Raw genomic sequence first — 25903 nt, 5'->3', positions numbered from 1 at the left:
ATATACCCTCCTGGGTATTGTAACCCCAATTAGGACCAACCTAGGATATTGCAGTGACCCCCACAGGGTTGCCACCAGAGTCAGTCATGTGCATTGCACTTGTAAATTGCTGGGTCACCTCTGTAATGGAGTCACATTCTCCCTTAGACAGAGTTTGCCCCAGTATGACTGAGAAGGCCCTCCAGGTGAGTTCAAATGTTTAGCCCAGTTTACAGAACTCTTCAATGTATTTGTCAGGCTCTTCCATAAACTTCCAACTTCAATTTTAATCTGGCTCAGGTCTTACACAGTGAATGGAGTCTGGACTCCAGTGGGTCCACTGGGGCTGCTAACCTCTTGAAGGGGGCATAACTTAGGGGGATGGTATCCAGAGAGTGGCCCTGGGTGGAAAGAGCAAGCCTCCAGGGCTGGGACACTTGGGTGTAAAGGGGTAGAAGGAGCAGTGGGGTTTGACCCAAGCTCTGCCCTTGGTTCCTCTGGGGCTTGAGCTCTGGGTAAACCTGATAAGGGGTCTCCCAAACCAACTGGAGGGAGCTGCCTGACAATGGCCACTATCATCGCTGGATCCATTTCACAAGCCTGACAAAGGCCAGGGTTGTTTCTTACAGCCATGAAGGCCTGAATATAGTGGATTTCTGTTCATTTTCCCTGTTGGCGGCAAAACAAATCTAGCTGATGGATTGTATTAAAATTTATGCTTCTGTTTTCTGGCCAAAATTACTGGTCCTGGAGCTTTTATTCAACCCAGGCTATGTTACAGAAAAATATTAGCCTTTTCCTTTTTAGGGTTTGGGGGTCAAACTTTTCTCACTTCTTGAGGATGCATCCCAGGGGCATGTCCCATGGTATGGAGACGTGATTATCCATCTGTGAAGAGAGAACAGAGGAGAAAAAAAAAAAAAGGAAAATGAAGGTATCTTCTCTTATTTCCCTATTATTCTGTCCTGAAGAGGTCATCTCCCATTCATCCTTGGGGCTCCAGAGTGAACCAGTCTTACCTGGTACCCTTAAACTTGCTCCCATCTCATCATGATTATCCACTTGAGAAGAGAGGAGATATCAGAGTGAATATGGGGCCCCTTATTCATCCTTGGGGTTCCAGAATGAACAGGTTTTACCGGGTACCCCTAACCTTGCCTTCCTCTCTGTTCTATGGTAATCTGTTCTGTGCCTGTAGCCTGGGACCAGCCTTCATCTCTGTCCTGTGGGTATTTTTGTCTCTTGAGCCTGTGGCTTTGAGCCAGCCTATATCCTTGTATCTATGACCTTATAGTCACTCTCTCAGAGCATTCTAGCAACAAAGTGATTATCTCTTTTCTTGTAATCTCATTTTCCATTTTTCTTAAAGCTGATGAGAAGCCTGTGCCTGTACCAGTTCAGTCAACTGCCACAATGGGATGGACTTCTTTCCTTTCAAATATGACCTTGAAGGTCTGCATGCATATTGAGAAGGGCATAGAAGTGATTAGAGAAATGGAGGAAAATTTGTATGTGAGATTCCTCGTCCTCCTCCCTAACCATGGTTGCCTGACATTCTTTGGCAGTGGTGAGTCTCCTGCCCTGCTCATGTCTGCCTAGCTATCTGTACAAACAGACTGACAGCTTCAGGGTGGAGCTGGTCACCACAGACAGAGGCATGATTAGAGGGTTGGGACTTAGCTCCACCACCAACCTCCTGAGAGGGGAGAGAAGCTGAAGGTTAAGTTGATCACCAATGGCCAATGACTTAATCAATCATTCTTTTTTTTGAGACAGAGTCTCGCTCTGTCACCAGGTGCCACGCTGGAGTGCAGTGGCGTGATCTTGGCTCACTGCAACCTCCACCTCCTGAGTTCAAGCAATTCTCCTGCCTCAGCTTCCCGGGTAGCTGGGACTACAGGTGCACGCCACCACGCCCAGCTAATTTTTTTTGTATTTTTAGTAGAGACGGGGTTTCACCATGTTGGCCAGGATGGTCTCAATCTCTTGACCTCGTGATCCGCCCGCCTCAGCCTCCCAAAGTGCTGGGATTACAGGCTTGAGCCACCGTGCCCGGCCATCAATCATTCTTATATCATGAAGCCTTCATAAAAACCCAAGTGGCCTGGGTTCATAGAGTTTCCATACCACGTGGAAGTTCCTGGAGGGTGGTGTGCCCAGGAAGAACATGGAAGCTCTGGCACCCCTCCCCCCATACCTCGCTCTATGTATCATCCTTTGTAATATCCTTTTCATAAACCAGTAAATATGTTTCCCTGAGTTCTCTGAGGCACTTCAGTAAACCAATCAAACCCAAAGAGGAGGTCGTGGGAACCCCAACTCACAGCTAGTCAGTCAGAAGTTCTGGAGGCCCAGACTTGTGACCTGTGTCTACGGAGAGAAGCATGAGTCTTGGGTTCTGGGCCCCAAAGTGGCAGGATCTGTACACCATCTTCAGGCAGACGATGTCAGACTTGAATTGGAGGACACCCAGTTGGTATCTGTCGCAGAAGTGATTGCTTGCTTCCTGGTGGAAAGAAATCCTCAGGAAATAACAGAAGTCTTTTGTGTTGACTGTTGTGGTGTGAGAACAGAGGAAAACCGGTTTGAGAGTTTTTCCCAAACAGTGACTAAATGTATTGAGAAAATGGGACACCACTGGGAATGAAGAAAGGAGCCATGAATATTCATGCTGGGTTAACAGGACTGTCTTGGGTGAACCAGGAAGAACAGTCCCCTTATTCTGTGGGAAATGCTATTTTCTATTATTATTATCACTCAAAATGGAAAAAAATCTGAATCTGTATTATCAAGGGCTTATTTTAAAATTTCAGAAGTTTTCAGTTGATGAAGGGTAGAGGAGAAAAGTCAATAGTAGAGTTATGAAGAACAAATTCTGGAAAATATACATGTCAGAATTCAAACCAAATTCCGGAACCCTGGGGTCCACATCCTTCTGCACTGTCTGTGAGTCATTACTGAAAAGCTGTGTTCTATAGGGGAAGATTAGCTCAACCAGCTTAGAGATGTTGATTCTGTAATCAACTTCTGGTTCCTTCTGTGGGTCTTACACTCAAATTTTCCAGCGGAGAGACGGATTAACCAGTGACTATCAACAGGAGGCTGACTCTTTTGAGCTGAGCTGCCACCCCAGGCCATTGGCATGGCTGACGTCCACTTCTGGCCTGACCAGCGTGGGCCACAATGGTAGGGTCCTTGGCAGAGCACGTGGCTGTCCCACATAAGGAGCTGCCATCACAGTGGTTACAGGCCTAAATTTCAATCAGACAGACTTGGGCTCAAAATTTGTCTCTACCATTATAAGGTTTCGACTTTAGGCAAATTAGCTAACTTCTTCTCTAAGGTTGTTATCTGCTTAATCAGGATAATTATGTATTATTTACATAATTATTTACATAATTATGTATAAGACTGATAAAAGAATAAAACTAAACCATGTGTAGAATATACATATACAGGTATTTGTATGTACCTGGCACATACAAAGCCCTTAACAATTACTCCAAGAGCCTCTTCCCTCATCAGGGCTGTGGACATGGTCAGCTTCCAGTGAGGAAGCTTCTTCTTCTGTTGCTTGTTAAGGCTGTAAGGAGAAAGGCGTGAGGTTTTGGTGATTTTGAATCTCATCTCTTAATGTGTATTCACATCAGAACACAAGAATATGCTGCATTTGTTTGTATGTTTGTTTGAAAGGTTATAGTTTGAAATTCTCAGCTCTATAAAGGAAATCCAAGTTAAACTACCTAAGCAATAGTGATTTTGTTACCCTTCCCTGTATCTGACTGTGCTGGGTGACAGAAGACCCCTCAGGAACCCCCAGCTCTACCCCAGCCTCCACCACTCTACTCTCTACCACTTATTAGGTGGGTGGACCAGGAGAGTCATTTAATCTCTCTGAGCCTCATCTCCTATCTTCAAAGTAGGACAATAAATACTAATTATGTCACAGAGTAACTGCAAGTTTTAAATATAATGCTGTGTGGGTTTTTGTTATTGTTGTTTTTATTTCTTCTTTTTTTTTTTGGCTAGGGACTGGCATGTAGGTCCTCAATAAATATTAGGTTTATCTTCTTCTTCTCAAATTCCTTTTGGGTCTAAGTTTCTGTGGTATTATGATGTCTATCTAAATATCTATCTATCTATCTATCTATCTATCTATCTTGTTCATCCATGATTCCTGGCTCATAACTCCCATAGCCCTTGTTACAGTCTTATGTTATGTTGGGTGTGTTAGGCTTCAGGAAACCAAATCTCTCTGGCCTTCTGCCCTCCTTTCACCTGCTCTAAGGCAGGACTCTAATCTTCCCCCATCTTTCTGATTGTAGGACTTAAGACCCTCCCAAGAGAGGGTCCTGCCCTATGCCCTGGTGTTAGCAATGCTGACATCACGAAGCTTCCGTAAAAGCCCAAGAGGACTGGATTCAGGGGCTTCGGGATAGCTGAACACGTGGAGGTTACTGAAGAGTGGTGTACCCAGGGAGGGCATGGGAGCCCCATGTCCCTTCCCCCACACCTCATCCTATGTGTCTCTCCATCACAGTGTCCTTTATAATAGACCAGTAAATGTGTTTCTCTGAGTTCTTTTTTTTTTTTTGAGATGGAGTTTCGCTCGTTACCCAGGCTGGAGTGCAATGGCGCGATCTCGGCTCACCGCAACCTCCGCCTCCTGGGTTCAGGCAATTCTCCTGCCTCAGCCTCCTGAGTAGCTGGGATTACAGGCACGCGCCACCATGCCCAGCTAGTTTTTTTTTTGTATTAGTAGAGACGGGGTTTCACCATGTTGACCAGGATGGTCTCGATCTCTTGATCTCGTGATCCACCCGCCTCGGCCTCCCAAAGTGCTGGGATTACAGGCTTGAGCCACCGCGCCCGGCCTCTCTGAGTTCTATAAACCACTTTAGCAAATTAGCTGAACCCAAAGAGGGCGTTGTGGGAACCTAACCTGAAGGCAGTCATTGAGAAGTTCTGGAGGCCCAGGCTTACAATTGGTGTTTAAAGGTGAGGAGGCAGTCTTGGGGACTGAGCCCTCAACCTGCAGGATCTGATACTTCTGGTAGATAGTGTTGGAATTGAATTGGAGGACACCCAGGTACAGTCCGCTGCTCAGTGGGTGGGGAAAACCCCACACACATCTGGTCACCAAAGTATTTCCCTGTGTTGATGATTGTTGTTGTGTGAGAGTAGAGGAAAAACATGGTGTGAGGGAGTTTTTCCCTATACAGTTTCAAACAAGGATATTGGACCACATGACACCAACATTAAAATCTCTCCCATCCTTAATATTGCATGAAGCTGTTCAGACAGTGGTTGCAGCAATTATTTCTCTTAGACTTTTCTGACTTTTCTCTTTGTCATCTTCTCACTCTCCCCTTTTTCCTTCTGTTTTCCTTTCTGTTAACAAGAGTAGAAATCACTTCCATTCATGTACCTCCTCCCAACCCCACCCCCAAACTATTCCATCCATCTGATTGACTTTTAGCTACATCTACTTTATAAAATTAGATGTCTAATGAGATGTCATAGCCTAAAATTAACAAATAAATCGATTTTCTTTCTGTATTATTCTACCCAGACAACACCCTGCTTCCTCAATTTGGAATGTTGGGCCACCACGGTTCCTAACTGGATACCACAAGCTAGGTCCTATGAGGGAGAGAGGTGTTTCTGGCTTAAATCATGAGAATTAGGGTAGAGAGTAAAGGATAGCCAGCCACAGCTAAGGAATGCAGTCAGTCACAGGCCAAAGTCCCCACGTACCATTTCTTTTTTCTACTGGCCCCATAGCAGACATTAATTGAATGTGTTTTGTTCTATCGTATTCGGTTTCCGAGTGCTTTGCAACACCCAACTTATAAACAGAAGCTGGGCTGGGGATGGGGCCAAAGTTAGGAGTGGTAGTTTATAAACACATAGTTTTTGAGAACTAATTTTAAGTAAGCCTCTGATATTAAGAAGTAAGGGGGATTAAAATATGGGAAATCAGGCCCGCCAATATGTTTTTCTATTTTCCAATACATCAAAATATTATCATTTTAACATGCAATCACCAAAAATTAATGAGCTAGTTTACATTCTTTCTTTGGATTCTTTGGCACGCAGGTGTATTTCACACTTAGAGCACGTGCACAATCCAATTCGAACTAGCTACATTTGGAGTGCTCCTTAGCCACCCAAGAACAGCGTTGCTGTCAGGAAGCCAGACATTTGATTTTGTGGCCCTCCAGAATTGCAAGGGTTAACCTGGGGCCAGCTAGGGTCGGGGGTGGGACTGGCAGTCTAGGGACTGGGCTGTGGGAGTAGTTATTCCCTGCCCTGCGGAGTCACATGGGAGTCGTAGGCTCAGCCCCGAGGAGCACGCCGGGAGTTGTAGTCCGCCCCCGCCCCCGCCAGCCGCCGGGTGTGCGCGTCATGGCCGCCGGCACCGCGGTCCCGTCCTCTTCCGCTTGGCCCCAGAAAGTTTCGGTTCTGCCCGGCGGTGGACCCAAGAGCGCGTAAGTGCCGCAGGAGACTAGCTGGACTCTGGGGGAACCTGGGTCGCTCACGACCCCGGAGCCGAGAGCTTCGCTCGGGGCGCGGTTTGTCACCTGCTGTCCTTACCGTCCCCGCCCATCCCAGGTCTCCCTCAGACCCTGCCCGAGCCCCCCCGTCCTTGCCCAGCGGGCCGGGAAGCACCTCCGGCCGGTGGAAGCTGGTCCTGGCACCCAGCCTGCCTCTGTTAGTCGGTTAAAAAGGAAGACCCCAAACACCAGTTCCAAGACCCCGGACGGCCGAGGGGCCGCAAAGGAAAGGAGCCCACCTTTCGGAGTCTCAGAACAAGCCTGGGTCCCTTAGCACAGGATGGGGCAGGCCCCCGAGTTCCTGCCTGCGTGGTCTTTAGGAAGCTCAGTTTCTGGCCCAGCTGGGCCGGGACAGCCCAGACCTTCACTTTGCAAGACTCCACTGGTGCTCGGAACTCTCCCCTCTTCCCAGGAGGGGACTCTTCGTTCTTCCCGGCCCATCCTTTGGCCATTCACTACCCACTGCCCCTTGTGCCCATGTGCGAGGTCTCGAGATAGCCCCCAGGTCCCTTTTTCTGAAACACCTGTTGTGTCTGTTGTGACGGCACTGCATTGGACTGGAGTCCGTGCTGTTGAAACCTGAGAAACCTGCGGTGGAGGCGGGGGCGGGACAGCGGGGGTCGGCAAGGCGGGGAGGATGGTGGAATTTTATGTTTTGTAGGAAAAGCACATGTGGTTGACACCTTAACCGCGTGGCTCTCTGTTAATGCACATGTATCCTCTGATGTCCCTGTCACTCTTCACCGTTCCCATTGGGTGTCCCTCTAGAAAAAAACAAATAAAAAATAGAGCACATGTTGAAACTGCCTGTGTTGGCCACAGCCTCGCAGCCCCTCTGCTTGTCTTACCACAGCAGTTTCCTTTCCCGACAGAGAAATGGGTCAGGGGCTTTTAGGGGGCAGAGGATCCAGGGCTTAATCTGCTCACTGATTCTCGTACCCCTGCAGTCCTTGTGGTCTCTGGCAGCAAGCCTAATTCTCCTGCCATCTGCCTAATGCGGCTAGAGGGTGTTGGGGGCTGGTGTGGGGGAGGGTTGGGGAGCTGGCGCTATCACGCCAAGGTTTTCTGTTTTCAGTACTTCCCACCTCCTGAAGCAGACCCCTGTTGAGTGGGCTCCACTTGACCCTCCCTTCTGTGACAACCACTGTTCTGAAAGCATTGAATGCCCCATACTAGTTGTGCACCATGGTTATTATAACCCTGGCAATAGCTAATTGTCATAGTGATGGATCTCAGCCTCCTTTGATTAGTAGGATCTTTCCTAAAGGCTCTTGCTTTAGGAAATAGAGTTTATCTATTTATGTTTGAAGTGTCTATGTGTAGCACTTCATTTATTTTTAAAATTGTTTTTAACATTTTATTAGAAAAATAAACATACAGAATCACTGAAAGAATTGTATAGTGAATATCCATATAATCAATTCTTAATATTTTACTTTGTGGGTTTTTTTTTTTTTTATTGTAGTTGCTTTAGAGACTGGTAACAGTCTCAGGCAGTATTTGGATGACTTTTGCCCCTTGAGGCTGGGTTTGGAGCACCAGTATGGTTTCAGGAGCCAAGTTTTTAACCTGATCCTTTTTTGAGGGGGATGGCTCCCACAGATGTTTGTGATAAGAGGAACCACCCATAACAGAGCAAAATCGGAGCAGCTGGTAGCTTTGAACCATATTGGTCGCCAAGGCTGTGGGCTGCTGGCTCAAGAATACGAGTAGGTATGCGAGAAATGGCAGCTCCCAGGCCCTCACCCACCCTGCTTCCCTTTAGGGGAGAAGTTTAGCTGATGGGTAACTTTTGTTTACTGAAGATTCCGAAGGCACAGCTTTGATGACTCAAGACCAGAATGTCTTTAAACATGAGGCAGAGGAATTATGTTGTCTGGCTGTGGTCTCATGGTGGAAGCCACTTGTAGGCACCCAGAGTTAGGAGCCACATTCACTTCAAGCAGTCCTAGGCAGCAGGTAGGGGTCATTAACTGGTGCCTGTGATTACAGAGGCAACTTGTGAGCACGGATGAGTCCATTATGACCAGGGCAACATCTGCTCATGTCATGACTGCTGTGTTCTTGTCTTAGTCAAAAGATAAACAATATTTTGTTTGTGATCTCAATGCCAGTTTCAAGAAAATAAGAACTCTTGATTGGTGTAAGAGCCTGTATTTGAACAATTTGATAAATCAATAGGGTGGGAATTGGAATGTTTCTGTGGGTCTACCTATGAAAATATTGTTTACCTTCTTGTTGTTTGTTGATACATCACTAAAAATGGCTGAAATATCTGTACTAGCCCCATAATAAGAGCCATTGCCTCAGAGAAGACAGGCCGCATGGCTTTGAGAAGAGGAGGATGGCAGAAGGTGTGCTCAGTTGGGCAAGAGCAGTTTTATCCCTTTCCTCTAACATTGGAGCCAGTCAGCCTGTTGGTTTCAGTAACTTCCAATAGTCCTTCCTGTTCACTTGGGTGTCTGTGGCATTTGAAAGACACTAAGGGCCTGTTTCTCATTAGGCTGGTTGCCATTTGGAGGATGTGTACATCAGTGTGGTTCTGACAAAAGACTTAAGGAGAATCTGTGGTTTGGTTATGGTATTGTGGCCCTGTGGCTAGTTCTGGGGCCCAAGGACTGATCTGGCCAACCACCTTAAGAATTCTGGATTACTGTACCTTAGGCCAGTCCCAGGAAACTGAGTTAGGGGAAGTCCTTAGCATACAAAAGAAAAGCTTGGACCAAAAAAAGCATTCCAAGAAAACCATTAGCATGCAGGAAGCAAGGCCAAGAGAAGAATCCCTATGTGAAGTCCAGGATAGGGCTGGTTAGCTGAACCAGAAGCGGTGGTTTAAAATGGAGCTGGAAGGAATTTCCTGAAGTTGAACCTGCAGGTGCTTTTTCCAGGGTATCTGTAGACTTGGTCAGGAGCAAGAAGGGGACACTTAGAAGCCTTAGCCAAAGTTAGCCGCTGAGAATGTCTGTTATTCCCCCAACTCCTTTAAGAGTAGCGATTCTTAATTCATTTACATGAAGGAAGATTACCCCCCAACATTGCATCTGAAAAAAGAAAGGTAAGAAGAGGTCAAATGACTTCCCCAGGACAGATAGACTGCCTAAAAATAGTTGAATAAGCTAAATATACCTTGGGTCTTGCCCAACCATGACATGATCTTTGTTGCATTATTTGTTGCGTAAATACATAATGGAAAGTTCACGTACCTAGTCTGATTCCAAAGTCTAAATAGGGTCCAGATTGACAACTTGGCTACCGCTGATAAGAGAGAAGAAAATATCTTGCTCATTGCTCCAGCTCCAGCTTCAGAGCTATCCTGGGTCTTCCTTGTTCCTCTCATTTACAGCATGGCCCCACCCCCTGCCAGGCTGGCACTGCTGTTGTCATGCTCCTCCCCAAGAAGTGTGGCAGAACCCGGGCCCACCAGCACCTCTCCTCCCCAGGTTGCCTGGTTGATAGTGTCAGATGCACACTTTTGGAAATGAAGAGAGAAGAGCCTTGGGAGGTGTATTAGTGCTAGGGTTGCCATAACAAAATACCACGGACTGAGTGGCTTAAGCAACAGAAATGTACTTTCTCACAGTTCTGGAGGCTGGAAGTCCCAGATCAAGCCATTGGCAGGTTTGACTTCTCCTGAGGCCTTTCTCGTTGGCTCTCAGACAGCCGCCTTCTTGCTGTGTCCTCACGGGCCTTTCCTCTGTGCCCATGCATCCCTGGTATCTCTTGTGTGTGTCCAGAATTCCCCTTATAAACTCACCAGTCTTTGGATTCGGGCCCACTCTCATAGCCTCATTTAATCTTCATTACCTCTTTAAAGGCCGTCTTCAAATGCAGTCACATTCTGAGGTATGGGGGTTAGGGCTTCAACATTGGAATGTGGTGGGGTGGAGTGCACAATTCAGCCCCTGACAGGAGGTTTGGCTTAGTGGGGTTGTTTGTGAGGGTGGCGGTGCTTTTCATCGTCCAGGATGGGGTGAAGGAGGCTGTGGGTAAGTCTTCCTCAGGAACCAAACTGTGGTTCACACTTCCTCTTGTCCGTACGAAACCCAGAGATACTGAAGCCACTGGCCAGAGGAAGGTGTAGGGAGCATGAGCTGGGCAGGGCATGACCTTGGTGGAGGGAGCAGAGCATCCAAACCCCAGAGGCAGGACCTAGTCACAGAAGGGCAGCACAGGGAGGCCCGAACACAGGCAGGAGGTGGGGAAGGAGGGGGGACAAGAGGATGGGCCTATCCCTATCAAGGTCAGGAAGCCCATCCGTCAAGGGCCTCACAAGCTGGGTTAAGAGATTTGTGCACATGTCTGACAGCAGTCACCTGAGCTCTCAGGACACCAGAGGTCTGTTTATAAATAGAAGTTAGGTAGGCAGTGTGGAGTAGACATAATTCATCCGTCGCTGAATTATATTATTCTATTCACTCTTGGAATAATAGCTCACAGCATTTTTACAATAATTACAACATAATGTTCACAATTTGTACCTGGTGTTTTAAGTGCATTATTTTAGTCAATATAAATATAATTTATGCTCAACAAAGGAAAATTGAAAAATCAGAAAAATAGAATTTTAAAAAAATGTGCTCATGTTGCCACCATTGAAAGATTAGTAGTATTTACGTCTTGGTACATTTCTATGCCTCAAAGTTTAGTTTGGTTTGTGGAGCAAGGATCTATGTGTTTTGTTTTATTTAATTAATTAATTCATTCATTTATTCAGCAGTAATTTATTGAGAGCTTTCCATGTGCCAGAACTGTGCTAGGGGGAACAGCAATGGAAAGAACAGAGATTCAACAAAAAATTACCATTGTGGCAAATGGCCCCGGAAGCCACAGACGTATAGCATGAGACTCTGCAGTGAGGGCTGAGAATCATGAGTGGAGTAGTCTGGTACCTTGTATGTTCATTTGTTCTCATCAAAGCACTTACCAGGCCTCAACTGCTCTTTCTTACTTGTTTGTAAGTTTATTGGGGTATATGTTACCTATTTCTCCCACTGAGCCTGAGTTCCTTTAAGGCCAGAGCTCCACCCACTGCCCCTTTTCACACCTGTATCCCCAGCTCTTGGTTCAGGCTTGCCTCTTCATAGTGCTGCCAAAAAATACCTTTTACCTGGCTGGCAGTTTGTTTGCACATAGAAGTTACCTGCTGCTTTCTCAAGGCTGTGTTTTGTGGTTGTGTCATATTCTAGCAGAGATTCACTTCTTTTTTTTTTTTTTTTTTTTTTAATAGCAGATAGACAGACAGATAGACAAATTCATTCATTCATTCATTCATTCACTATTTCATTCATCCTAATTTGGTTCAGGAAAAATACAAGATTATATATATATATATATTTTTTTTTTAAAGAGAAAGAGAGGAAAATAGGAAAGAGGAAAAAGGAAGAGAAAGAGAGAGACAGAATGGGGAGGAGGGAGAAGGAAAAGAAAGAGGGAGAGAGAATGGGAGTATTGATTTCTTGCCCAGGCTAGAATGCAATTTAGTAATGGGTATTGAAAACCTCTTTTGTACTGATAATTATGCTTAATGATGTAGTCAGGAAGGAATAAGGGAAGAAGATAACAAACAAACAGCCAACCAATATTTCATTTAAACCTATGAAATGCTATGCGATTACTGAGGAGTGATTTACTTCCAATTATATAGTCACCTTTGGAATAGGTGTGAGGTGGTAATGTATGTTTTGTGTATTTGAAGTGGAGAGTTCTATAAATGTTTATTAAGTTTACTTGTTCCGGGTCTGAGTTCAAGTTCTGAATATCCTTGTTAATTTTCTATCTCGTTGATCTATAGAATCGTTAGCTCTTCTTGTTGCATTGATCCTTTTGCCATTATGTAATGTCATTCCTCGCCTCTTTTGATCTTTGTTGCTTTCAAGTCTACTTTATCAGAGGCGAGAATTGCATCTCCTGCTTTTTGTTTATTGGTTTATTTTTACTCTCTGGTTGGTTGGTAAATCTTCCTCCTTCTCTCTGAGTCTTTGTGTATTGTTGCATGTAAGATGGGCCCGGATGCAGCATACCGATGGGTTTTGGCTTTTTATCCAATTAAAATATATATAAGTTTAATACCGGCGTTTGATGCTAGCTGGCTGTTTTGCCCATTAGTTGATGTAAATTTTTTATTGTGTTAAAGTTCTTTGCTTTTTGATATATTTTTGGAAAGGCTGATATTGGTTGTTCCTTTATATGTATAGTGCTTCTTTCAGAAGCTCTTGTAAAACAGGCCTGGTGGTGGTGAACTCTCTAAGTACTTGTTTGTTCGCAAAAGATTTAATTTTTCCTTCACTCATAAAACTTAGTTTGGCTGGATAGGAAATTCTGGGTTGAAAGTTCTTTTCTTTAAGGATGTTAAATATTGGTCCCCACTCTTTTCTGGCTTGTAGGGTTTCTGCTGAGAGATCTGCTGTAAGTCTGATAGGTTTCCCTTTGTGGGTAACCTGACCTTTCTCTCTGGCTGCCCTTAGTATTTTCTCCTTCATTTCAACCCTAATAAATCTGGCAATTATGTGCCTTGGGGTTGGTCTTCTTGAAGAATATCTTTGTGGTGTTCTCTGTATTACCTGGAGTTGAATATTACCCTGCCTTGCCAGGTTGGGAAAATTTTCCTGAATGATATCCTGAAGAGTATTTTCCAACTTGGATTCATTCTCTTCATCACATTCAGGTACACCTATCAAACGTAAATTAGGTCTTTTCACATAGTCCCATATTTCCTGGAGACTTTGCTCATTCCTTTTCATCCTTTTTTCTGCATTTTTGTCTTCTCGTTTCATTTCACTGAGCTGGTCCTCGACTTCTGATATCTTTCCTTCTGCTTGATCAATTCGACTGTTTAGACTTGTGCATGCTTCGCGAAGTTCTCGTGTTGTGTTTTTCAGCTCCATCAATTCACTTATATTCTTCTCTACATTGTCCATTCTCGTTAACATTTCGTCAAACCTTTTTTCAAGGTTCTTAGTTTCTTTGCATTGGGTTAGAACAAGTTCTTTTAATTCACAGAAGTTTCTTATCACCCACGTTTTGAAACCTGCTGCTGTTATTGGAACACACGTGTAATCTATTAAGCCTTGTTCCGTTACTGATGAGGAATTGCAATCCCCTGTAGAGGGAGAGGCATTCTGATTTTGAGTATTCTCTACCTTTTTACGCTGGTTTCTTCCCTTCATTATATATTTGTCTGTCTGTCGTCTTTATAATTACCGACTTTCTAACTGGGTCTCTGACGTCCAACTTATTGATTCCCTGCGCCGAAATCTGAGCAATCCACTGAGCCGGCCAAAACAGCGGTGTTAAGATTGATGGTGCTTTTCTGCCCGGCAATCTCCGGACTCTGCACCAAGAACTGGCGTGCTAAGGCACCAGCCAAACCGCCACGCCGGCCACAAGAGTCGCCCTGGCGACCCATGGAGCTCTTCCACTGGGAATCTCCTGGTCCGTGAGCAACTAATATTCGTCTGAAAGTGTGGCGTCCTCTCGTTCTTTGCTCTTTCACTGGGAGGTACGTGCCCGAGCTGCTAATCATCAGCCATCTTGGATCTCTCTCCGAGATTCACTTCTTAGTTCATAACTGGCTGGATTGACCCCTTTGACACTTAGTCAGGAGAGGTCTCAGAGCATATAATTTTGGAGGTCTGTAGTTTTTCCCCATGTAGGTGGGGCCTGTATTCTTTGGTGCAGGAGTAGATGCATCAGTTGAGTTCTCAATTATTGATGCAGTTGTTCCAGAGACTGCCCAGATTCTCATGCCTGTCATCATCACCTCCTGGATATTTTCTCAGCCCCACAGCCTCAAGTATAGAGGTGTGGCTCCTCCCTTGATCAGCCGCCCACCTCACTAAAAAAAAAAAAAGACTTGGCTTTCCCCAGATTCAAAAGCAACCCCTCAGAGCCCTCAAGGCCCTGTTCTCTGGGGTCCATGGACTAGAATAGTGGCCGTTTTGTATGTGTTCTGGGAGAGTAACCAGGGAACCTGCTATTGTTGGTGGAAGGGAGCGGACCAAGAGAAGGTTCAAGAAGCGATGACAAAGCCTCAAGTTCTCATTCCCTTTAAGAGAGAAGATGACAAGAAGGAGTGTTTGGGAAAGATGACCCAGGCATGCAGTGGCTTAACACTTTAATCATAGGTCCAAGGGGTTGGGTCACCTAATGAGTCTTTGTTCACGTGTGCTGAAATACCTGCCTCTGGCAAACTCCGGAACACTCTCCTAGCCACCCTCTCGAAGCTCTGGGGAGGGCAGGCTGCCTGCCCACTGATTGTTCCAGCGCTGGGCCAGCAGGACCTCCAGGCCTTCGAAACTGCAGGTACCAGCCAAGTGCCTCCCTTTCTGTAGGTGGTAACTAGATATAGATGCCACTGGGTGTGCTGAACCAGGCCTAGGCAATGGACTCTTCCAAAAAGGCTTTTCTGCCTTTTTATCTGTCCTTGTCCTTAACATTCTTTCTTGGTCAGGGGAGAATTTACAACTGGTATGCTCCTCCGTATTTGGGACTGAGGGAGGAATACAACTGTAAGGTGCCCTCTCTGGGTCAGCCCTTAGCTATTGTGTTGGGAGCAGAATTTTGAAGGCGGAGAAAGGTTGACTTCCACGCCTCCAACATCCTCCTCCCCTGATGATTCTTCTTTCCTTGTGTGGCTACTCAGATGCTATTATTGCTGCTGTCTGAGCCAGTTTCTGGGCAGTATTATGAGTATTAGTCACTTGTACTGTAGTGCAAATAAGTTTACATGAGTCAGTCAGCATCTTTGTGTCTTAATTTGACTACACTGCTGTTGCTATTGTTTAAGGCATTTAGGGCATCTGGGCAGATATTAAAAAAACTTGGAGGTCAGAGAACATCCTTTACCTCTAAAATGATACCTAGGTCATGAATAAGAACTCATACACTAGTACCAAGTGAAAAATAAGAATTTTTTAAAATGCAGTGAGTCCCTTTTCCTCTTTATTAGAAAATTTGATGTTTTGAGACATTTTCGATAGACTTAAACATAATTTTGAGTTGTTGACAAGGAAATCCAGTGCTTCCAAAGATTGTATAAAACGTATTTCTCTGCTATTTAGAAGAGCTTGTCAGAGACAGCAATGAAGGTTTTTACATGCTGTGCAACAAGGACTGTGGGTTTATGAGGTGATTGGCACACTGCGGGGGGCCCTGTGAGGTGTGTGAGTCCCAGAGTCCTTACCCCAGTGCTGAAGTAGCCATGGTAGTGTGTACAGAGCTTTGAGTGTCTCCTGAGTTAGAACAGCTGTTTGCCAATGGGTTGTAGATGTCAGGATCAGGCTGGTTCAGACCAGGAGTCTGTTATCCCTCAATGAAAGGGTAAGCTTACCTAGAGACACAAGAAAGTTGATCATGTTTGGAGAGAGATCATGCCCATTCTTTGCCTTTTGTTGGTTAATAATGACCTCAGACCAAGACGGAGGAGCAAGGGAGGCAAGCTGCTGAGTCCATGAAAATAGCATCCCCATGGTGACCATGTTCTCTATGGAAGCTCTGATTTATTTCCTGAATCCCTGTGAGGTGGTGACTGAGAATCAGAGTGGGGAAGCCCACCACACCCCACAGGCCTGGCAGGCAGTTTCTTAGGGCTCATGACCCTGGTGGTGACACAAGCTCTTTGGAAAGTCAGCTTGTGTAATCAGTGGCTGGGAACAGCTCACCCCATGACCTGGGAGCTTGACGCCAGTGGAGAACACACTTGGAAGGTCAGACTGACAAGGCCTCCTGCTTTGGGCTGACACAGGGGCAGTATCACAAAAGCACCAAGAAGTCTTAAAGGAGCATATTGCTGTCTGTGTTCAGGCTCATGATGCCAAGATACTGGTTTGGGTTTGCAGACATTGTTTCCCTCGTGCCAGACTCCAATTAGGTCTGGTTTCTAGAAAATCCAGCTGGTCGTGTGGTTCCTCCCTTCTCCTGGCCACAGCCTGGAAGAGCTACTCAGGATCTGTTGTTGCTATCGCCTCCTTCCCAACCTCCACCCTCTCCACAGACATGGTCAGAAGTGTACACACACACCCAGTGGGCTGCATCTGAAGACTCACAGGGCATCACTCCAGTCATCTTCTGTGGGGATCGCCCACCAGCGTAGAGGCCCCTCCGTGTCTCCGCCATGACGGAGTCTGAGCCCAGACTTCCCTCCACTGGGTGCAGTCGAGTGAGGTGGTGACAGGAAGACGTGGGAAATGTTAAGCTTACAGAGAGTCACTCTTAGTTCACTGCTCTTAGAGCATGACTGAGGTAATGCCAGCTTATTGTTTTTCTGTTGAAGCCCCTGTTCTGGGCTAGTTCTATGACTCTGTTTACCTGTAGTCACAGAAGCATTGAGATCATTCACTGTATTACTAGAAAATTGCTCCCTTCCTGATTTATTGCTTGCCCACCTGTCTTAACGTCATTTTCTGTAACAATGGATAAGAGGATAAGAATCTTTTGTGACCTTTAGTTAAGCTCGCATATTGCCCCCTCCCTTGGTTACTTTGAACCTCCTTTGGTTACCTTGTAACTTTCTGTTTTTTCCCCTGATAATGATTCTGTAAGAAAACTGACGTCAGTCACTGTACGTAAAATCATATATAAACTTCTGTGCACAAAGAATAAATCGCTGATCTGAGCATAGCTCATTTCAGACCTCCAGACCCATCTTCTCTATCTCCCTTTTTTTCCGCGCACTCTCTCTTCCAGGTATTAGGACCCTCTTGCTGGTCAAGAGACCCCCAGCAGACGTGCTGGTCTCACGACCAACGACAATCTTCCTCCAGGATTATTTCTCTCAGAAACTGCAAGCTCCTCTGTGTTGGCAGCAGTCAAATAAGAGAAATGCAGCTAGAGAAACAGCCTTTACTCTTGTGTGCCTCCGCCCCGGTATCCTTTCCTTCTTGGCTCTCTCCAGTGACCTCCTGTTCATTTTTTAGGTCTGGCCATCACAGAGTGCCCACCACTTCTCCCTTCCTCAAGGAGAATTAAATTTTCCCTTCCTCAGATCCCATTGGATTTTTTTACAAATTCATCACAATGATGCTTTTTTATGAGATATAATTTACAGTTATATGAGTTGTGACAAGTATATGTTTGTCAAATACATGTAGTCATGTAACCATCACCGTAATCAAGGCACCAAACAGAATTGCCCCCCAGATTTCCCTGTGCTCCTTTGTAGTCAGACCCTCCCTTCTCCCCTAGGCTCTGTGGCAGCCACTGATGTGATTTCTCTCCTAATGATTTGGCTTTGCCAGAATCGCATATAAATGGGATTGCACAGTTGTCATGGTTTGAGAGGCTTCTTTGACTCAGCACAGGGCATTTCAGATTCCTCCATGTTGTTTTGTATACCATAGTTCATATCTTCTCAGAGCTGAGTACCCATGACTTTTTATCCATATCTCTATGGGGGCCCCTTCCACTGTATCTGGATATGTGATATTTTTCCATCTGTCTCCTTGATGGGTAGCCAGATTTGTCCATGGCTGGAATGTGTCTTGTGTGCCTCTGTATCCCCAGCCTGCACATAGTAGGCACTTGATGGAATGTGCTGGGGCAGCTGTGTGTTGATAGTGGAGGTCTTTATCCTCTCTGGCTCTCTCTAGGGTCCCAGCTGGTCCCTGCTCAGGCCCTGTATTCAGCAGGCAACCTGGAGGGACACCCAGGGATAGGCAGGCAGGCTTCTCGTAAAGCACTCCTACCCTCAGTTTGATGTCCCTGATGGGTGGGTGCCAACATTTGTTGGGAGGTTCAGGGGGTTGTCTGTGGATACCCTGAAGCTCTTCTCTCTGGCACCCACGAATTCCTGGGACTGTGGTACAGGCATGTGTCTGACTGTTTCCTTCCTCCAAAGCCAGAGAAGCCCTCTTTGGGTCTTGTTTGCACTGAGTCACAGCTACCCTGGCTAGTTAGTTAAAAATAGGCTCTCGTTATGTCCGCCCTGTGATAGGCCCTTCTCTCCTCGGACAGAGGCAGGAATCCTTATATAAATATTTGGAGGAGCTTGTGCCTGGGTTGATTTCCATGCCAGGATCTGCTTGCCTGGACTCCTGGAGCTGTGAGGGTAAGGTGGCAGTGGGAGAGTGAGAGGTGGCATATGTTAGAACACTCAGGGTGTTCACATTACTTGGAAGACGCTGGACTTCGTGGTGGTACCTCGAGCCGGTGGAAGTGGTTGGTCATTTGCTGTAGTGACAGTGGCTTAGTCTTAAAAAGTCAGTAGGACTTACTGGAAAAACCATCAGATTTGAAATCAGACTGACCACAATTCAAACCTGTGATTCCTCATCTTACTTGCCTGTGGCCTTAAAGAAGTTACATGACTCCTCTGAGCATCAGTTTCTCCTTTGTAAACAGGGACGATGTTATCTACTCCACCAAAGTGATGAATTAAAAGCGATCATGTGTGTAAAGCATGTAACAGCCCTGCACACAATAGACCCTCATTTAGTACTGGCTGCCGCCACAGCCATCTCTAGTCTTGCTGTCTATTTTGCACTGGATAAGGGAAGAATTAGAGGTTCTGAAAGGACGTAGAAATGTCCAGATGTCTTTCCAGACCTCTTTCCAATGTGCTCACATCCCTTTAACTTCTGTTGGCTTTCAGCCCTACAGTTAAATCACTTCAACAGCTGCGTAAGTAGGGCTGATAACTCAGGACTCACCAGCTGGGAGAGGACTGTAACTGAGCTTAAAAATAGAGCTATGTCCTTTGCCTGGTACGGGGTTATGCAGGCCTCTGGAGAAAAGGCCAGGCAGCATCTGCATACCCAGGCTGAGTTGGACTCTGGGGAGCTGGAGGCTGCAAACCTCCCAGGACCCTGCCAGGCAAGCCTGACTTTCCTTGGTCCAGAAGCCCTGAGGGTATGTGTCCTCAGCCTTTCCCCCAAGCACTGCCTGGCTAGAGACTAACCATTCTTTAGAGAAAGAAAGGCTGGAGAGGATGTGGGGCTGGCTGTGGGGAGATGGGGATCCTGAGGCTTAGCGGAGCTGTCTGAAGCTGAGCTGTACTTGTTCTGTCTAGGGAATGGAGGGAGCCACTGGGTAGCTTTTTAAAGGAAAGTAAGACAGTCCTATCTATGGTGAATGGAAAGTGAGCTCAGAAAGAATAGGCTGCAATATAATTGATTTAATTTCTTGTTAAGCCCCAAACAAGGTCACCGTGTCTTAATATAAGTGTGTCAGAAACAAACCCAAGAGTGTCCATGGAGCAAAGGCCCACACAGAAAGACCAAGCCTTCCTGTTGAGGGAATACACCCAGATAGGGCGTCCTTTGTGCTCAGAGCAGAGTTCCTCTAATATTGTCTTTAAATTCTGTCTTTGTCTGCTTCCTCCATGGCTTGCTCTTCCCCCGTGCAGGTGCCACCATGGAGTCTAACCACTGCTGAGCAGATAGCCACAGGAGGGCCGAACTTCTGAGCCTTCCTCTGGACCCAAGCAGGAGACACACCGCCAAGAAAGGCAAACTCACCATGGCTTCCACCAATGCAGAGAGCCAGCTCCAGAGAATCATCCGAGACTTGCAAGGTATGGTAGGTTGCTAAGCAGACTGAGTTTGGTTTTGAGGGACTTGTGGCTGTGCTTTTTGCTTTTGCCAGTTGAAATTCAACCCTTTCATTTTTGTTCACGCCAGGAGTAACTGGAGTCTTCAGCTCACATCATATTGAAATAGTTGGGGCTCACATATCCACTTTGTATAAGGCTTGGAAAGCTTGCCTGGTTTCCTTTCAGAGGACTGTACAGCCAGTTTGTAAACAAAATCATACACCCTGCTCCAGGACTGGCTCTGATTTCCATTAGTGCACATATGTGTGTTTTCAAGCTGCCTGTTAAGTCTTTGGCTAAATCCCAAACTTCTTGGCTCTGATGAAGTCGGTTCCTTTGGGAAAGAATGTTATTTCTCCCACTTAACAGGAAGAACAGAGACCCACCTGTCTTGTTTTGCTGCCCCACCAGGTCCTGGCTGGTGGACGGCCCATTGCCTGGGATGTACTGTAGGTCCAGGCTTGCTGCCTCCCAGACTTCTCTGAGCTCAGCATTGTCCACTGAGAGAGGCTATGACTTGTATTCCTCATCTCACTGGAAAAAGCAAGGCAGAGGAAGGTTCAGATAAAGCTTCATAGACTCAGGAGAAATGGACTATTTTGTTTTTGGCTGTGAATTCCAGGTTTCACCCTTTCAGATGCTGTCCCAGGGGTCAAAATTTTTATGTTTTCTATCCTAACTCATCACCAGTGCTGATCTTTAAGCTCTTCGGAGCTCCAGCACGCTTGATACTACACAGTCTGAAGCTGACCACTTCCTCCATGCCTGTAGAGTCTGCTGTGACACTTTCCTGACATACTAAAGGCCCAGGCTCCTAACTGCTTAGACACCATGAGCAGTTATCTCCTGTACCAGGAGCCATTGGCCTACCACAGACACAATGCAGTTCTCATTCTGAAGTTCCAAAGTCAACAAGATAAAAAACACTTTCTCAGCCTTTTAATCTTGCGTCTGTTCTGGCTTGGGTCTCTGATAGCTAGCAATTACATGGCATTTTCTGTGCACCCGGCACTCTTCTGCACATATCTTACAGATAGTAACGCATTGAGTCCTCATGTTTGATCCTGTGAGCTAGGCACCATTATGATTCCCATTTTGCAGTTGAGGAAACAGGCATTGAGAGATTAAGTAACTTGCCCAAGGTTACACAGCCAGTCAAGAACAGAGCCAGGGTTTCTATACCACCAGCCCAGTACCAGTTTATGCTCTTTTTTTTTTTTTCTTGCGATGGAGTTTTGCTTTTGTTGCCCAGGCTGGAGTGCAACGGCACCATCTTGACTCACTGCAACATCCGCCTTCTGGATTCAAGCAATTCTCCTGCCTCAGCCTCCCTAGTAGTTGGGATTACAGGTGCCTGCCACCATGCCCAGTAAATTTTTTGTATTTTTAACAGAGACAGGGTTTCACTATGTTGGCCAGGCTGGTCTTGAACTCCTGACCTCAGGTGATCCACCCGCCTCAGCCTCTCAAAGTGCTAAGAGCCACTAAGTGGCATGAGCCACTGCACCTGGCTCCAGTCTATGTTCTTAACCACTCTAGTCTACTTTTAGCTAAAATGTTAGATGTTTTTTAAAATCTACACAGAGAGGCAGAGAAAGTAAAATGCTAGTCTCTGCAAATCTGAGTTTGCCATTGGCCTTAAGAAGTCTCTCCATTTCTATGTTTCACTATCTGGTTCTTGAGGATAACTTTGAGACCTGGAGGTCCTTATTGGGAGGGAAGAGGGTGAAAAGGGGACTCTCAGGTAGAACTTCTGATCTAGACCATTGTCTGTCTCATGCACTGGCTGAGTCTGGCCACCTCCAACATCCTGGGCTGGTTTCCATGTTCTTTACATAGAGCACTTTGGTGGGAATTCTTGAAAGGTGCTACTTTCTCAGTATCCTCCACTTTCATCTGTTGGTAAATGTCTTTTTTAGGTTTTTTTGAGACAAAGTCTTGCTCTGTCCCCCAGGCTAGAGTGCAGTGGCATGATCTCGGCTCACTGCAACCTCCGCCTCCTGGGTTCAAGTCATTCTCTTGCCTCAGCCTCCTGAGTAGCTGGTATTACAGGCACCTGCCACCACGCCTGGCTAATTTTTGTATTCTTTTTTAGTGGAGACGGGGTTTCACCATCTTGTCAGGCTAGTCTCGAACTCCTGACCTTGTGATCCACCCACCTCAGCATCCCAAAGTCCTGAGATTACAGGCATGAGCCACTGCACCTGGCCAGTAAATGTCTTAATAAGCATACAAATCTATGGCATCTACCATGAGAGTGGTATGTCCTTAATTCAGGCGCCTTTGTGTGGTAAACAGCCTTTACTCCTCTGCGGGGCAGCCCACTCATCCTGTTGGTGACAGCAGTTTCAAGGACTTTGGAGTCGGGGTGTCCTCAGCTTCTGGCTTCTCTTTTAACCTTTAAAAATGTTGGACAAGTCCCTTCACCTTTCCAGTGCACAGTTGCTTCCTTCATGTGCCAGGTGGGTTTGATGATAACACCCACTTCTCAAGATTATTGAAAGAATCAAATAGTAATTCCTGTAAAGGTAATATTATTTAAAGTATCAGAGATTAGAGCTGAAAATTTCATATTTCGTGTCCAGAGTCTCCTCCTTCAAAGTTTCAGGAGTTCCCAGATCAGGTTGCAAGTGTTTATCTGGGCTGAGGAGGAAGGAGGGTGGAGGAGGAAGGCTCTGTGTCTCTCCCAGGCCCCTGGCTCACTGGTCGTCAGTGCCAGACATTGCAGACACTTCTAGGAAGGTACATCTGGACAACAGTCACTCGTAAGAATCAGTCTCTGCCATTTGCTAAGCATTGCCTGAGGGGCCAGTGTTGATTACATTTTCAGCCATCTTAGGCTTGGCTTCAATTCTGGACAGGCCTGCTTCAAACCATTGTTCTTGGGAGCAGGGGTTAGGAATTTAAGAATTGCTAGAGAAGCAGATAGTTTTTTCAAGCACATCCCAACCATCTCAACTAGGGAAATGTTTCCCAGGGCCTAAACCAAATCCAGTGTCTTGATAGTCCCTCTGTCTCACAGCAGAGGCAGTGAGTGAGAGTCACAGGTGGGTTTCCCTCTTTTCTGCACAGGGAGGTCAATTCTCTTAGAAGTTAAGAGGTGGGATCTGGAGTTACAAAGCCCTTGAGAAAACCAGGGTTCTTATTCTAGCTCTACTGTTTGCCACCCATGATCTTTGGCCAAGTGCTCTGATTTCTCTGTGTACTCCTCATCTGCAAAATGGGGATAATCATAGCAGACTTCATAGATTCTAAATTGTACTTTTTTTTTCACATTTTAACAGCTCTGAAACCACGATGTATCTTATAATCAGTTGCATCTTAGTTTCGTTGAAATAAGAATCCCTGCCTCTCAATGCCATGTTAAATAAAAGAAACACATGTAAAGGCCTACCACCTCAAGGACACTCAGTTAGCAAAAGCAGATGTGGTTGTCATTGTTGGAATTGTGATTATTATTACTATTATTTGCACATACTGGGTATTCTGATCTTGCACTTACCTATACTGAGCAGTAGGGTTATAGTGAAGAACAAGAAATATGGCTAGAATAAAGGTTAAAGCTTTCTGGAAGTCAGTATTCAGGGACTGAATGATTCATTCACACAGCAGACATTTGTTGACCAACTACTATATGCAAATTACCAGCCCTGGGTGGTGGACAGACAAGGGTGAACAAGAAATATGCCCAGTCAACAAGCAGTATAAAGTATCTGTGGGCTGTCAGTACATTTCAACACTCCTCGACTTGGAGTTATATCTCATGGATATGTTTCAGAGGTGCTTTGTATCACTGACCACTTATTTCTCATGCTTCCTGAGTTATTCCTGCTTCTCTTTCTGAGTTTAGTCACTATCTGGTTACATGTTCCTGTTTGTTGTCTTAAAGATGCTGTGACAGAACTAAGCAAAGAATTTCAGGAAGCAGGGGAACCCGTCACGGATGATAGCACAAGCTTGCATAAATTTTCTTACAAACTTGAGTATCTTCTGCAAGTAAGTGATGCCTGTAATATGTTGATTTTTGCACTGCTGTCTTCTTTTCTCCCTCTTTGGGTGACTCATCAGCATTCAACATACGGTTCAGAAAGCCCAAGGAGCCAGTAAGCCCTCATGGTTAGATGGAAGGTCAGAGCGGTCCCCAGTATGAGCTCAGTCTTCCAAGTGTGATTCTCTGGAGAATTGCAATGTTGCCCCTAGGATGGCTTTGAGAATCAAGAACATCCTTTAGAGATTTAGGTCATCGTAAGGTAGGTCAGAAGGTTATCATATGGCAAGGATCTTAACTTTGGGGCAGTTACATACCCCTTTGGGAGTGTAGTGAAAGCTATGGAGTCTTCCCAAAAAGACATTCACGTACATATACACTCAGTCATGCATTTTTGCAGGCAGATTCTAAGACTGTGTGGACCCTCTGAAGATTATCCGTGGGCTTCTGTTTTAGAGTTTTGCCACTCAATGTGCAGTCCATAGACCGGCAGCATCGAGCTCCTCTGGGAGCTTGTTAGTATTACATTCTTGGCTCCCACCCCAACCCGACTGAGTCAGGATCTCTGGGGTCACCCCGGGATGTTTTCTTTTAACGTATAGATGGTATACCTCTTATCCCTGCTCACCTCGAAAAGCGCTGATGTGGAGAACACTGCAGATGTGGAAAAATGCATGCAACTAAAATAGGCAGGAAGAAAATGCTCTAGAAGTTATTTTAGGGTAGTGGTATTAGGTGTTAAAAATTTTTTTCTATTTTTTTCTTTGGTTTTATCTAGTTATCCTAATAACATATGCATGTCTTGCTTCTGTAATCAGAAAAAATACTATAAAATATTACAGAAAGATATACCTATATCACTGTGGACACCATTATTTTGCAACGTCACATCCCACCAAAGCATGTAGTATGCGGGCCCACTAGAGGAAAGGCCCCGAACGTGCTGAAGGCCTTGCCTCTCTCATGCCATTTCAACTGGTTCTTTAACATTGTAAAAGTGTTTTTGAGCCTTTCTTTTTTTCAATTAAGCCCATTCTGGTTTTGGATTTGAAATGACTCAGAGCCGACATTAATTTAAATGTATTGTAGGTATTTGAAAAACGTATTGAAACTTACGAGTTGACTAACTGGGATAAAGTGTCATTATCTTATTTCCCTAAGTCAAAGCATAGTTAACACTCTTCATATTGCCCTTAAGACTCTTTTCTTGTACTTATTTCTCATCTGTTAATAACAATTTTGGTGGTGTTCCACCCAACGATATGAACAGGCAGACCTTGATTTGCCAATAAAGAAAAATAATGCCAATAAAGGGTCTCACCAAGTGCTGGCGCCTAAGAAGCTATTGTTATTATTTATCATTTGAATGCTGGGATAAAGAGCAGTGGGTTTGGACCTCCTTTCCCTGTCTCTTTCCCTACCCAGTTTGATCAGAAAGAGAAGGCCACCCTCCTGGGCAACAAAAAGGACTACTGGGATTACTTCTGTGCCTGCCTGTCCAAGGTGAAAGGAGCCAATGATGGGATCCGATTTGTCAAGTCTATCTCGGAGGTAAGCTGAGTGGAGCAGCCAGCAACTTTGTGTCTTCCTTTTGCCTGCTTGAAGCAGCTCTTGCAGAGACCTTTGCCACGGACAGCTAAATGAGGAAGTGGAAGTTTATGAGTGGTAAAGAAATCTAGTCAAAGTATACTCAACGCCCATTGTTGCGGTGCCTCAAGCTTGGGGAAACCACTTCAGTGAGTGTTTACCAAGAGGAAGAATGCTGAGTCCTGAATGTACCTTAGGCCACAACCTACATGTTACCTAACAGGATGGCCTGTTCACATTGTAAGTCTGCTAATGGCAGCCCTTGAG

The 25903-nt window shown here is 45.6% G+C and overlaps 1 protein-coding gene and 1 long non-coding RNA gene across 3 annotated transcripts in view; one reads left to right on the top strand and one right to left on the bottom strand.

The window, feature by feature from the left end:
* Positions 1–280: 280 nt before the first annotated feature.
* LOC105729838 (uncharacterized) lies at positions 281–7066 on the bottom strand. The gene is made up of 3 exons (XR_001110323.2): positions 6776–7066; positions 2304–2485; positions 281–867 (listed from the first exon to the last, which is right to left on the bottom strand). It is a non-coding gene; the product is annotated as an uncharacterized LOC105729838 (long non-coding RNA).
* Positions 6383–25903, top strand: part of FYCO1 (FYVE and coiled-coil domain autophagy adaptor 1) — a 77991-nt gene continuing 58470 nt past the window's right edge. Inside the window, exons 1-4 of one of the 2 annotated variants that reach the window (XM_012470778.2) lie at positions 6383–6470; positions 19876–20043; positions 23951–24057; positions 25475–25600. In XM_012470778.2, coding sequence (XP_012326201.2) covers positions 19989–20043; positions 23951–24057; positions 25475–25600 — 288 coding nt within the window. In that variant the 5' untranslated portion in view covers positions 6383–6470; positions 19876–19988. Of the gene's footprint in view, positions 6471–19248; positions 19380–19875; positions 20044–23950; positions 24058–25474; positions 25601–25903 lie in introns of those variants that run through there. The other variant, XM_012470779.2, reaches the window with a different exon arrangement.

This window comes from Aotus nancymaae, unplaced genomic scaffold (assembly GCF_030222135.1).
Source record: "Aotus nancymaae isolate 86718 unplaced genomic scaffold, 86718_ANA_hifiasm-v0.15.2.pri h1tg000067l, whole genome shotgun sequence".
Lineage (NCBI taxonomy): Eukaryota > Metazoa > Chordata > Mammalia > Primates > Aotidae > Aotus > Aotus nancymaae.
Note: the sequence above shows the minus strand (reverse complement) of the source record. Positions and strands in the feature narration are given on the sequence as shown.